We start from the raw sequence: 14,587 nt of genomic DNA, 5'->3' as shown, positions 1-14,587 counted from the left end.
GGGAGACTGTGTATTCCTGAGTGAGTTTGTATTTTTCCTCTCCCTCAAACTTTTTCTATTATGGCCTTAGTTAAATCCCTCAACAGCAATTATCTCCACTCCCACCCCACCCCAGATTTTGCCAGTTCCCCCTTTTTATTCCCCCTTTGCCAGAACTTTTAGAGTTCTGCTCTTATTAGTCTGGGACTGAATTGCTTTTCTTTGCATACAGGCAACCTTGTCACTTAGGAGGGCACCTAGCCAAAGACTATACACAGTAGCCCTTGTGGCTCTGGGGCATGATAAACGGCTGGAAGGCCAAGTAGCAAAGGATCAAGAACCAAACCACAAATGTAACCTGGACAAGACTCAGATGTTGATTTAAAGTTGACAACACAAACAATGTGGCCAAGCCTCTGGGTATGATAGGGAGGAGGAAGGCAGACTCTTTTTACCTCCAAGGCAGTCAACAGGGGTGGTTTGAGTTTAGCCAGGAAGAACAGGCCAAAAATCCAGCGGCCCCACAGTTTTCCTCTCAAAACACACCTTCATACCCACAAGGAAAACACTTTTTAGGGAGTGGAAATTCAACTCCCCTCCACCCCCAACAGAACACACCAAGAATACTGTTCCAAAGATTTAATGAGAAGCTTTGTACAGTCACCTTATTTTGCATATTAAAAAAAAAAATAGAGAGGTATGGACATAGGGCCAATCTTTCCCCTTTTCATCCAGGCACATAAACTCAACTCAAAATGAACTCTTCAGCCTGGAATGGTGCAGAGGAATGGCCGATGAATGGCAATACAAATGCAGCTGAAAGAGGCAGACTCTGTTAAGAGTGCATGCTAAAATAGCCGGACAGCCTCCCCAGCAGAGCACCAAGACATGCTGCTGGTTCAGCCTCAATGGATTCTCCTTTTGCCCTTGCCCCTTCTCTACCCCACCCCACCTCTTGGAAAGTCTCCCAGGGATACAGTGACAGGTATCAGTCGTCTCTTACCAGCAGGTGCAATAAAGACCACTGTCTACTCAAAAGCTATAGCAGCATCTGGTGGGGGGGGGATGTTTGGGACAGAGGCAGGAGTGGATAAAACAGAGGGTTCAGTTAGGTCCCACCGCCAGAAAGAGATAAATGTACAAGAAGAAGGAACAGGATGAAGACTAGGCAGTCCAACTGAATCACTCATCCTTCTTATCCTTTTGGCCTTCACAACTTGCCTAAAGGGGGGAAAAAAAGACAAAACATTGATTAGAGCAAGAAAAACCTTCTCCTAGTTTAGTGCAGATGGTCAACACTCAAGATATCTAAGGCTGAAATTTTGTGTGGTTTATTCTGCAATCTTTCTTAGTAAGGAAGAGGAACCACTGCGGTGCTCCATTCATCACTGCAGAGCAACTCCGAGGTGCTAGTAATCTAGTCAAGCCTCTATTTCATTTTCTGAGACAACCTCAATCACCGCTCTACGGACTTCCCAGCACCCAATAAGAGGTATTAAGAATTTCCAACTTAACATCTTCAGAAAGCTGAATTCCGCAGTCACCATCCTGTTTAGCGTTGGTTATACTTTTTCAGAATCAAGACAGGGATATATACTTGTGGTTAAAATGTTCCCTGAACTCCTCAACCAAGCTAGGTAGCTAGTGGACATTCTGTACCTAGAAACTAAATACAAGCCCAATGTCATCTCAACAATAGGCCAGTCATAAGACTCTGCAAGCTGAAATATACACAACAGATTGGCTCCCTGCTGGCCAGTGACGCAAGGTCTCCATTCAAATAATTGTCCTTTGTATGGCGCAAGGTCATGAATTGTTCATTCTTGGGTACATCATTCCTAGTGTGTCACTCTGGCTTGTCTCCATGACATACGTGCCTGATGCTAGTTACTGCAAACATGACTTACGAAAGTGCTGCTGTTGCAGGATATTCCCATCAGCATTTCCTCAGCAATGCCAGACACGCTGACAAGACTTGCCAGTTCAAAAATGACTCAATACTAAGTCCATGGATGCACAAACACCACATTACTAGGCACAGAGGTTAACTTCTTGATCAACCCAGTTTTTTATCTCATCTTTAAAGAAGTTCCTGTTCTTCAGACCTTTGAAACTAAAGGTAGTCCTTACTCAATGACTGGTCACTTATCCTCCAGAAGCTACTTAGGACCTGAGTCTGGAGTTCCAGTGGCTGCACACATCTCTGAGGTCTCATGACTACGTTTTGGGCATTTCGCAACCAGCACACTTTACAGCTTGTTGCAGAGGTCCTGCACTAACGTGACCACAATTTATGACCTTTTTTTTGCCTATTTTTGGCCTTTTCTGGCAAAAAAAAAAAAATAGAATATGAGGTGGATGATCAGCTTCCGCATCATATCTACTTTGTTTCTTATCACCTCCAAAGAAAAACTAAACAGAACTATAAAGTTAGGCAAAACTACTCAGTTTACTATCACTTACGTACCTATTGAAGAATGTAATTAATTAATCTACACACAACTCTAACAGGAATGGTGTCACATTCATAGAAACCCGTTGCTACTGTGTATTCCAACGGAGAATGGATTACACTCCAATGGGAAAAATCCAAGGTTTATACTATTCTCGACTAGATGAAATTGCTATTCATACAGAAGACATGTAGCCATGTTTTTATAGTTAAAAAAAATTCCTCAAACCTCCAAAAATGTTAAAGATTTAATGTATATTTAATCAAAAGAACTAAAGTGTAACCAAAATAAACACTAGCCCAATGTTCAAAAACAGCCTGCATTCTCCAAGCACTCACAATAAACCTATAATACAGATCAGTGTTATCCTCAGATAACAGATGGTAGTGTGGGACCAAGGCAAAGAGAGAGAAAGTAGACCAACTGTTGCCAAATTCATATCACAAATGGGATTTGGTCTAGAACAGTGGTGGTGAACCTATGGCACAGGTGCCAGAGGCGGCACTCAGGGCCCTCTCTGTGGGCACACGCACCGTTGCCCCAGTCCTAGGCCTTCAGCTGGGTTTTATAAAACCTTTTTGTTTTAGGCCTCTGCCACCGTGTGCAAAAAAAAAAAAAAAGGTTCAATCAGTTAATTTCAACTTCTTGCAGGGAAAAAAATATCTTGCAAAATTGGAATTGATTTATTGAACCCAATCTGCCATTACCACCACAGCCCCGCCCACCCAATAGGCCACATCCAACCAATGCCACACCCACCCGGCACCCAACGATGCATAAATGGGTTTTGGGTTGCAGTTTGGGCACTCGGTCTCTAAAAGGTTTGCCATCACTGGTCTAGAAACATCCCAGTCTGCAAAACAGTCCTTTTGATAATGTGCCACAATAGCACACAATCATTAAATCATATTTGTGAAGCAGACAATTCATTAGCTGTACCTGTATGCACATTCAATCAGATCAAATTATCACATTAGAGAGTGTGATTTTAAGATTAGTCCTTTTCGCATGCTACTATATGCATTTTTCTGAACAATGAACAGGCATGTTTAACAATCCCTTTGAAGAGTCTGAGAGGTTACATCAAGAGGAAACACTTGCTGGATGACCCGAAATACTTGAGGCAACCCTATTTTTCTCAAGCTCAGCCATGCAAGAACATGCCTGGCCCAGCAATTGCTCAAGAAGGCTAAAGCAGCTGTTCCCGAATTCCACTTTTCCACTGATAGTCTTGACTACTGTCACCTATGACTGCTGCAAACTTACTCCATAGGGAGAGATTTATTTACATTGCACAAAGGGGCAGAAAGACACCCCCCCTCCCCGGCTCTATCTCGGAGTGTTCCTAGGCAACTTGGGAGACCACAAGAAGGAACAGCCATTTTTTAAGTATATAATCTTATCCTGATTGGGATTTCCATTTTTATTGTTTCAGACATATTTGTTAGCATTTTAAAGTTTCAATGCTGTAAGCCAGGGGTCCTCAACCTTGGCAACTTTAAGACTTATGGACTTCAACTCCCAGAGGACCCCTGCCATAAGCTACCCAGAATCATTTCATTATGAGATAGGTGGCAAATAAATTCAATAAATAAAGTATAAATAAATAAATGAACAAACAAACAGCCACTTGTACAGCTCATGGTATTTCTTCCAAGTTAGTAGTTATGAGAGCAATAGCTGGCTATTGCATTTCAGGCAGTATCTTGAACCATACAGCAACCCAACCAGAATCCAACTCTCTACTCTTCCCCCACCCCCAAAGCTCTGAAACACACTGTGGCATAACTGGGACACAATGCCCTCTCTTTAAAGCATAAGTCAGTTTCAAGCATAAAGGCAATGAAGAAGGGGAATGTGAATAAAAGAGAGCATATAGTTCATAGGATATTCAGCTGTTATAGAAGGAATCCCTGTGAGGCCACATGTAGTTTCCTGCCACTCTTACTTAGCTCCCGCCTCCCCACCACCCCAAGTTTCTAACAGAACCCATACATATGAACCAAGGAATTCTGCTGGGGCTAAAGCCAACCTTGTGCCTCTAGCCAAAACCATGGGTTGGTATTAGAACAAACTGGCCTGCTTCATACTAAGCCAGTGGTTCTCAACCTGTGGGTCGGGACCCCATTTGGGGTCGAACGACCATTTCACGGGGGTCGCCAAACAAGGCTGTCCACTATTTTTTCCCCCTTTTCCTTAGCTGTGCTACTCCCTTTTATTCTATTGGCTTTTGAAAGCCAATAGAATAGACTCTCTTGAATAGAGTCTAATTCTATTGGCTTTCAAAAGCCAATAGGAATTGTCCAGGCTGTCTCTGCCCTGCTGAGCCCGCCAAAAGTCCCATTCTGCAAACGGTGCTGCACCGGTTGAGTAGTCCTCGACTTACGACCAGTTGAGTAGTCCTCGACTTACGACTGGTTGGGGGCCGCGGCATTAAAAAGGTTGAGAACCACTGTACTAAGCCATTGTGGCTTATTGGGATGATCCACAAAGGCTTTCTAATTCCATGCAAGAAGTAATCATTACCAACTATAGCAGACATTATCAGCATTAAGTGTGAACCAACTATCTAGGAACAACAGTAAATGGAATGTAAGTCGTGGTTACAACCAACAATATCCTAGTTAAGGGAGCCTCCTGGAATCCCTAGAATATTTGCCACTTTAGGTTATTAAAAGCAGAGCAATGTTCTTCAAGGCTGCCAGTCTCCAAAGACATCTGAGTATCTACACACACACACACACACTATTTTTAGGCTTCTGGCAAGGCAAAGCAACACTCAGATCTGAAAGTCAAATTAGATGTGCTTGGGGACCATAAGGGAGGGAAGAAAATAATAACAGGTGGCTGTCGCAGATACAGTCAAGACAGCAGCCGAAAAAGATCTGCAAAGAGGATTTATACAGAAAATGCATAAAAGTACTAACTTTGCCCACAACAATCCTGATGATACAGTCTTTGGCATCATGACTTTCTGAAGGACTAAATATTATATCGGTAGAGAGAAAAAAACAGCCCTGAAAATGAACTCCTCTTAAGACTAAGAAGTCAACCAAGCAATGATAACCTCTACCTACACAAGTTTGATGATCTCTGTAGTATCTGCAGGACCCCAGGTAACCAAAACCACTATGCCCATACACTAGGAGAGAACCAGAGTGCGGCAGTTCATGAGGTTAGAATGATTGGCTGACAACCAGCAGCCTTGTGTTGCTGCAGGGTGGGATAAGCTCCTGTCACACTCCAGCTCCAGTGGTTCAAAAGTGGGTGACTGCAAATAGATAAATGGTTACCACTTCGGTGGGCAATTTCATGGGGACCTGAAAGGATCCCCCAACTTGGCATCCCCCAGGCAACAGTGATGTCATCAGCAAATCCTTTCATGATGGAAGCACTTCAGTGCTTCCAATATGGAAGTATTTATATTAGCAGAGAATCAAACCAATTAAAACTCCTAATCCAACTTCTAGACCCACTCAGCACATATCCTCAAACAATTCACACAAACAAGGCCAAGACTCTTCCTACCTGTGTAACTCTAAAAGAAGGTAAAAGAATCAAAAGGGACAGAGAAACCTTCCAAAAGGATGCTTCCAAGGATGCAAAGTCTTTTGTTTAACAGAGACTACGATCCCAATGAAATGGGTGAAATTGGAGAAGAAACCTACACGTTTTTATAGGAAATAAAGCCTATCTCAGTGATGGCGAACCTTTTAGACCGAGTGCCCAAACTGCAACCCAAAACCCACTTATTTATTGCCGGGTGCCAGGTGGGCATGGCCCACTGGATGGGCGTGGTTGTGGTGGTCATGGCAGATTGGGTGGGTGTGGCCAAGGTGGGTGTGATCACCTAAGTGTTGCTCGTTGGGAGGATGCCTGTGGAGGCTGGGCAGGGTTGGCGGAGATACAGGGGGTCTCCGGCAGGCGGGGCGGTGGGCAGGAGGCTCGTCCTGTGGGGTGAGGCAAGGCAAGGCGAGGCAGGGTGGGGGTGCCATTGTCACAGGGCAAGGTGAGGCAGGGGCCAGGGTGGCCGCTGCCTGACACCATCGACCCCTGCACACAGAGGCCAGCGAGCGCATGAGTGCTGGGATGCATCCAGCCATGTGGGACCTTGGCGAGTTAGCGGGCGGTTGGTTGAAGAGGGACGGTTGCCATCTGCAGGGCATGGTGCATGTGCCCACAGAGAGGGCTCTGAATGCCGTCTCTGGCACGCGTGCCATAGGTTCGCCACCACTGGGCTATCTCAATGCTTCAAATCAGGAATTGGGGGGGGGGAGAGAAAACAGGTATTATCTTATTGGAAGATGTATTCAGCTTTGTCTTAACATTCCTGGAACCCAAACAAAAACAGAGTGAAATCCTTCTATTAGAGTCAGGAAAGTCCTTCTATTTGAGTCAGGAAAGTAGCATGAAGACTACTTTCAAACTAACCATTGTGGTCAACTAGCCAGCCATTTGCTTTCCAATTTAAGTCTAGCCTCAGTACCTTCTACTCCTTAACTTTTTTCAGCCTGAACTCTCACATGCTTTGCTCCCCTCCGGGAACAAAAGAAAACACCTAACATTCCTCCCTTAGGCTCCACCTGCCTTATTCTGCGGCTTCCTTATGTGCCCTTATGGTTGCACTTCTCCACCCACTCCTCTTTAATCAACCACCAGGTGTGGCAGCATCTTGTGACTGCTTATGTGCTGCCAATGTGGATGTTTACTGGGCCAGATTCCCAGGCACTCCCCACCAGGTTCCTCCGCAATCAAGGCACTGTTGCATCTGCCTTTCCTTGTAGCCACTGTGTGGGGATGAGGTTACCAAGGCAACAGAAGCTTGGGCTGGTTTCTTTTTCTTTCTTTCTTTCTTTTTTTAAAGCTCTTTACAATGTTGGATCTGCAGTTTAACCTTGGCTAAAATCAACCGAGAGAGAGAGAGAGAGAGAGAGAGAGAGAGAGAGAGAGAGAGAGAGAGAGAGAGAGAGAGAGAGAGAGAGAGAGAGAGAGAGAGAGAAGGGAGGAATGGGAAAGAGGAGCCTAGAATGTTTCACAAGTACAGCAGGATTCACAGGACTCTCCAAAAGAGGACAGGATAAAAAAAAAAAGGCTTCTATAAGAACTCCTTTTTGTCTTCTAAAAAAACAGCAATCCTTTTGGTTGCAGAGGGACTTGCTTTAGGAAGCAGGGGGGAAACAGGGCATTTGGGAGTCTCACTGCATGAGGGTTGTTTCCGAAAAGGGGCCTGTTGAAGCTCCCTGTCTGGGACACCCACCCCCAGCATTTGGGCTGTCTTGGGATTGGAGAAGTTGACCCTTCAGCATATCTGGAAGGCATATGCAGAATGACCATGTCTGAGCAAGTCGCACCTGCTTGGTCCCTGGATAAAAGACCACTGCAGAATCCAAGGTTTTTAGGCTAGACCAGCCGTGGAAAAAGAACCCAGGGAAAGGCAGTTGTGAGCCTATTCTGTTCCGTAGGGAAGTGTACAGATCTTAGGACAGGTTCCACTCAAAGGCATTTTACCTTTGAGTAAGTGAAGGCTAGTTGAGGAGAAAGGGTGAAAACTCAGAAAGCAGAGCTGGGAAGGGACAAGATTCGTAAAAGGAGAACGAGGAGAAAGCAGGAATCCAAGACTTTGGGGAGGCTCAGACATAGAGGGCTAAATGATCCACAAGGTTCTTAACTCAGTTCCCTTGAAACCTTGAAATCCAGTCAGCCTGCATTCATTTCTAGACAAAGATGAAGTCACCGAAGGCTCCTTGATGCTCACCACTAGAGAAGAAGATTCATTTATGAAATCTTTTCCTACATCAAGGGGCAGGCACAAAGCAGGGAATGTATTATCATTTGGGATATCTATTACCCCCTCCCCCAATGGGGTTAATAGCTGTCTCAGTGTATTTTACTCACTGCAATTGATAAGATAGTTGTAATCTCTCACATGTCACCTACAGTCACATTACCAACCAATCATTTATTTATTTATTTAAAAGATAATAGACTTAAAGACTTAGTATAGGAGGGCAAATATAACATTATTGCCATTACCGAAACTTAGTGGGATGAAACCCATGACTGGAACGTACAGCTAGAAGGATTTGAATTGTTTAAAAGAAACAGACCTAACAAAAGAGGAGGTGGAGTTGCACTTTATATAAGAAATTGCTACGCTTCTATAGAAATGCAAAAAAAAGAAAAAAAAAAGAAAAAGGATGAAAATCTTCTTCAACATAAAAGGAAAAAGAAATGACACTGCCATAGGTGTATACTCTAAGCCAGAGGTAGGCAACCTTGGCTCTTTTATGACTTGTAGACTTCAACTCCCAGAATTCCTGAGTCAGCATGGCTGGTTCAGGAATTCTGGGTATTGAAATCCACAAGTCATAAAAGAGCCAAGGTTGCCTACCCCTGCTCTTGGCCAACCAACCAGAGGAAATAGATGAACTTTTTGCTAATCAATTAGCTAAGATGTACAGGAAGCACACTACAATAGTAATGGGGGACTTTAACTATCCTGACATCAACTAGGAAACAAACTCGGCATCTAAAGGGAGATCAAACAGGTTGCTGACAAACCTAGCACACAACTCTGGTCTCCCAAAAGATAGAGAAGGAAACCAGCGGGTCAGCAATATTGGACTTAATTCTTATTAACAGAGATAAAATGATACAACAGATTGAAGCTGAGGGAACTATGCGAGAGAGACGAACCATGTCATATTGGAATTCAACCTAATCCAGATACAAGCAATAAAAGTTTAGAACAATACCACTGAAAAAGAAAGTAAGAGATCCTAGAACTAGCATTCTTACATAAAGAACTCTCTGATAAACTGAAAGATAAAAAGGACACATATAAAAAAATGGAAAAAGGGACAAATAACCAAGCCAGAACACCAGCATATAGCCCAAATCTGCAAAGATGAAGTCAGGAAAGCTAAGGTTCAGAAGGGGCGTTGTCTTACCTGAACGCCTTTTCTCAGCACGGAGATGGAGAATCCACCAATGGGTTTAGACTGTATTCCTGCCCAATCAGATCAAGTCAGCCAAAGTTGCCACGCCCGTCCTGGACCATAGAGATCCCAGTCTTGATGTGAGCATAGCCATTGACTGACAGCAAGACGTGGTGGCTCACAAAACTAAGACTAACCCTAGGCCTAGATGACCTACAAGGGTGGGAGTGGATTCTCCATCTCCCGTGCTGAGAAAAGGCATTCAGGTAAGACAACGCCCCTTCTCCAGCACTGGAGATGGAGAATCCACCAATGGGACATACCAAAGCCTACTGTCACTGAGGGTGGGAAGTAGATCGGTCCGGTGTGGCACTTTGATGTATAACCTGTTGGAGAACCCTCCTACCGAAGGAAGCCTCCGCCGAGGCAAACCTATCGATTTTGTAGTGCCGTATGAAAGGAGATGGTGAAGCCCCATGTGGCTGCCCTGCAGACGTCCTCAATGGACGCCTGGGTAGTCCATGCCGCAGAAGTAGCTTCACTCCGTGTAGAGTGGGATGTAACCCATCGTGGAACCGGCAATGACTCAGCTTGATACGCCCCGGCAATACACGCCTTAATCCGCCTGCCAATTGTGGAAGAGGAACCTTCCGGGCCCTGGAAGAAGAATGGAAGGATATAAAGAGCGCTTCTGATTTGCGGAATGTCGCTGTCCATGAAATATAGTACTGAAGTGCCCTGCGGACATCCAGACTATGCCATTGCCGTTCCAGAGCATGCGATGGGTTAGGGCAAAAATCTGGCAGCACTATTTCCTGGGATCTATGGAATAGAGAATTGACCTTCGGGATGAAAGTAGGGTCGAGTCGAAGGACCACTTGATCCTGGTAAAAAATGCACAAGTCATTCCGGGTTGAGAGCGCTGCCAATTCGGAAATACGTCGTGCCGACGCGATTGCCACCAGGAATGCCACCTTGTGGGACAGGTAGCGAACGTTGCACATCTTTAGGAGCTCAAAGGGGGACTTGGTAAGAGCCCGAAGGACCCGTGGTAACTTCCATGAAGGGTACCTGTGCACAGTAGGGGGTCTTGTGTTAGTGGCCCCCTTAAGGAATGAGTGGTGTAAGTGGTGATGTCCCAATGACCCTACAGAGTCACAGGTGAGGACTGTGGAAAGAGCAGCTATCTGTCTGCGCAATGTGTTCGGGGCCAAGCCCCTCTCCAGACCATCTAACAGGTAGTCCAGAATATGGGGAACCGTGAGTTCTGAGAGTGACAAATGTCGACTGGAGCACCATGAGTGAAAGTTCTTCCACTTGGCCTCATAAATACAGTTTGTGGAAGGGCGGCGGGAGGCCTGGATTACTGTAATGACCCCAGGTGAGCAAAGCTCCCATGTCAATATTGAGCACTCAAGTGCCAGACGGTTAACTGGAGCCATCGAGGGTCCGGATGGAGAATGGTCCCTTGCAGAGAATGGTCCCTTGCAGATCCATGGCGGATTCCTCCATGGAATCCAGAGGAATCCGCCATGGATCTGCAAGAGAGAGACTCATCAGATCGGCGAACCAAGGCCTCCTTGGCCAATAAGGGACCACCAGGAGTATCTCCGCTCACTCCTGAAGAAGCTTGCGTATTACCGCTGGGAGAAAAGGGAGAGGGGGGAAAAGCATAAAGCAGTCCCTGCGGCCATGGGCTCCAAAGAGCATCCGTTTGTTCTGCCCCTGGAGATAGGAACTGGGAGAAGAACCGAGGCAGCTGAGCGTTGGTTGGGGATGCAAAGAGGTCCAAAAGTGGAAGGCCGAAACGGTGACAGATTTCTCTGAAGACCCTCGGGTGGAGGCGCCATTCCGAGTGGTCTACCGTTGTCCTGCTCAGAAGGTGAGCCTGAGTATTCGCCTCCCCTGAAATATGATCAGCCTTGATGGAGGGCAGATTGTGCTCTGCCCAGGAGCCCAGTAAGAGCGACTCGGTCAATAGAATCCGAGATCGGGTGCCCCCCGTTGGTTTACATGAGCTTTGGCAGCCATGTTGTCCGTGAGGACCAGTACATGGCGCCTTGTCACCAGGCTGTGAAAATGGCGGAGGGCTAGATGTATGGCCCGTAGCTTCAGCCAATTTATGTTGTGCCGAAGGTCTGAGTGGGACCAACGGCCCTGTGCCCACTGCGAGCGAAGGTGCGCTCCTCAGCCGAACAGGCTGGCGTCGGTCGTTAGCACAATCCGATTTGGCTACTTGAAGTATGACCCTTTGAGCATGGCGGGCAATACCCACCACATGAGGGAGCACAATACCTGAGGTGGGAGTCTCACCCTTCGTTGGGAGGCACTGAGGTTCTGCCTCTGGAAGGGGAGCAAGAACCACTGCAGTTCTCTGGAGTGGAGTCTGGATCACGGGACAATCGCTATGGCCGAGATCATCTTCCCTAACAATTGGGAGAGACTGGCCAACGTTACTGTCCACGCCCTGCATAACTGGAGGACTGACTCCCTTATGCTGTCCCAGTGTTCTTGAGATAGATATACCCGGCACTCCATCATGTCTATGATGGCCCCGAGGTGTAGCAGCCTTGTTGTGGGAACCATGTGGCTCTTGGGGAAGTTTACTGAGAACCCGTGATCCTGGCACAGCTTTACCACCAGATGGAGGTCCGCCATGGCGGACTGGGTGGATGACAACTGGATTAGTATGTTGTCCAGGTAACATTGGACCCGGACTGGTACCATCCTTAAGTGAGCTGCTTGAACCACCAGGATCTTGGTAAATACCCTGGGAGCCGATGATAGGCCAAACGGTAGTGCCCTGTACTGAAAATGGCATCCCTTGTGAGCAAATCTTAAAAACCGGCAGTGGGTGAGAGAGATGGGGATATGAAGGTACACTTCCGTGAGGTCAATAGACGTCAGGAAGTCCCCTTTTCTTACGCTTCCCAAGATGGAACAGAGCGTTTGCATCTTGAATTTGCAGTATGCAAGATGATAATTCAAGCCCTTGAAATCTAAAATGGCTCTCCATTCCCCTGACGCCTTGGGTACGACAAAGAGGATGGAATAAAATCCCCAACCTCTCTGGTCCACTGGCACTGGTTCTATGGCCCGTATGTTCAGTAGATGTTGGATGGCTTCGTTCATTAGTCTTTTCTTTATTCAATTCCGGGGGTATGGGCAAGAGAGAAACCAATTTGGGGGGTTGGAGATAAACTCCAAGAAAAGGCCGTGACGTACGGTGTTGAGTACCCATGTGTCCATAGGGGTGACCACCCACTAGTGAGCAAAGTCTGCCTCCTATGGGAGGTGCTGCTGGAGAGTCACCTGGAGCGGCAGAATGGTCGGCCATTCCCCCGAAAGGGCTGCTTGCCCTGAGATTTTTGTCTGGGTCTGGCTGTCTATCTGTCAGATTGTACTGCCTGGCCAGAAAGGGACAGGAGGGCTGTTGTAGTTGTACCTAGCCCCTGCACGAAAGGACTGCCTACGCGGGTAATAAGTGGAACGTTTGTCCAATTTCTTGAGGAGGTGATTAAGGACCTTGCACTTATCCTTATTTTCGGTGAGATAAGGATTCAAAGCGTCTCCAAACAGTTTACCTCCCTGATGTGGAGCTGCCGACAGACGCCACTTAGACTTGGCATCGGCGTGCCAGTGCTTTAACCAAAGCACACGGCGACCAGTGACGCTGGACGCCATAGCCCTGGAGGAAAATCTGGCGGCTTGGAGAGTGGCATCTGACGCATATTCAGTGGCTGCCACCATTTTGCTAAGGTCCTGGTGGGTGCGGATATCCTCCGCTGGAATACGGGCCTGGAGCTGCCTGAGCCAGCGAAAGGCGGCTCTATTAAAGAAGGATGCGGAGGTGGCGGCCCTAATTGCCCATGCAGCCACTTGGTGCATTCTGCAATAGGAGAGTTCGCACTTATGGTCCTCAGCTTTAAGAGCCTCAGAGACATCTCCGGGAATGGCAGTGGGAGAAAATAGGGGGCCTAATGGCTCATCCACTGCAGGAACTTCCAAGGCCTCCTCCAGATCCTTGGCTACATTGTATAGCTTTTTATCAGTATTACCTGGAAGGGGAAGGGAAGCCGGAGATGTCCACTGTTTTCGGACCGCATTCAGGAACACGGGGGGACAAGGGATGTGGTGTTGAGCTGCCACCGGTTCAGTGAAATTTGGGTCCACCTCTGAGTCTGGGGGAACGGTGTTGAGGAAGGATCAGGCCCGAGATGGGCTGTGGATGTGGCCTTGCAGAGCAAGGGGACAGAGAAGAAAGGGTTGAAGAGACCGCTGAATGAAGGAGCTTTGGGAGGAGGCTCCTCCTACTCAGACATTGGAATCCCCTGTTCAGTGTCAGGTTCGCAAAGAGATGTACCCTCAGAACACGAGGACCCAGATGGGGAGGAAGCCTCATAATAGGTTTCAGGAACCAGTTGATGAATAGGACGGTGAGCGGCAGCCAGAGGCCTGCACCCTGGCCTCAAGGGCGCGGTCTACTGCTTGCACAATCAGCAAAGCTAGACGGTCCTCCGTGGGGAGGGGAACAGGCTCACTTGGCCGAAGCCCTGCCGCAGTAGGGGTGAAGGTAGCCTCGGGAGTCCCATGATGAGCCCGTGCAGTAATGGATTGGGAAATGGGGGGAATTTTGCCCGCCCCACACTGTGCAGGGGAATGTAAAGATTCCCCCGTCGACCATATCCCCAGGGGGGAGGCTGGGGGCCCCAGGGGTAGGTCAAAGTTCAATCCCTCAGTCTGAGAGGTCTCTAACCTGGCTAATTTCTGTGCCTTTGAAAATTCCTTTTCTAGAGCTTGGTGTCTCTGGCTGGCCTGCTTTTCAGCTCTCTTGGAGGTCTTGGCGGTAGATTTGGCCTTGGTTTTGGCCAGTCTTGCCAGCGCCCTCCAGACTAGATGAATTTGGATTCATTGGAGCCGATGAAGACAGCAAAACGCCCCTTGTGGAAGGTATGGAATCCTCCATTCTCTGATAACACAGGAGCACGATAGAGGACACCTGGTATCAGAGAGTATTATACACTGGATAAGGACAGGCGCAATATAGAGGACGCCTGGAATCCAGATAAAAAACTGCTGCGTGGATAAGAACAGGCGCACGAGAGGGTACGCCTGGAATCCAGCTAAGGCTGTTGCGTGGATAAGAACAAACACTACAGGGTACGCCTGGAATCCAGATGGGGCTGTTATGGATAAGAACAGATGCTCTACAAGGTA

The 14,587-nt window shown here is 47.2% G+C and overlaps 1 protein-coding gene across 1 annotated transcript in view; it reads right to left on the bottom strand.

Moving 5' to 3' along the window:
* Positions 1-603: 603 nt before the first annotated feature.
* Positions 604-14,587, bottom strand: part of BCAP31 (B cell receptor associated protein 31) — a 56,626-nt gene continuing 42,642 nt past the window's right edge. The window contains exon 8 of the mRNA XM_039366095.1: positions 604-1,200. Coding sequence (XP_039222029.1) covers positions 1,162-1,200 — 39 coding nt within the window. The 3' untranslated portion in view covers positions 604-1,161. The remainder of the gene's footprint in view (positions 1,201-14,587) is intronic.

The sequence above is a fragment of the Crotalus tigris genome, unplaced genomic scaffold (assembly GCF_016545835.1).
Source record: "Crotalus tigris isolate CLP2741 ecotype Arizona unplaced genomic scaffold, ASM1654583v1 scf7180000020218.1340706, whole genome shotgun sequence".
NCBI classification, from domain to species: domain Eukaryota; kingdom Metazoa; phylum Chordata; class Lepidosauria; order Squamata; family Viperidae; genus Crotalus; species Crotalus tigris.
This window is presented reverse-complemented; position numbering and strand designations above follow the sequence as displayed.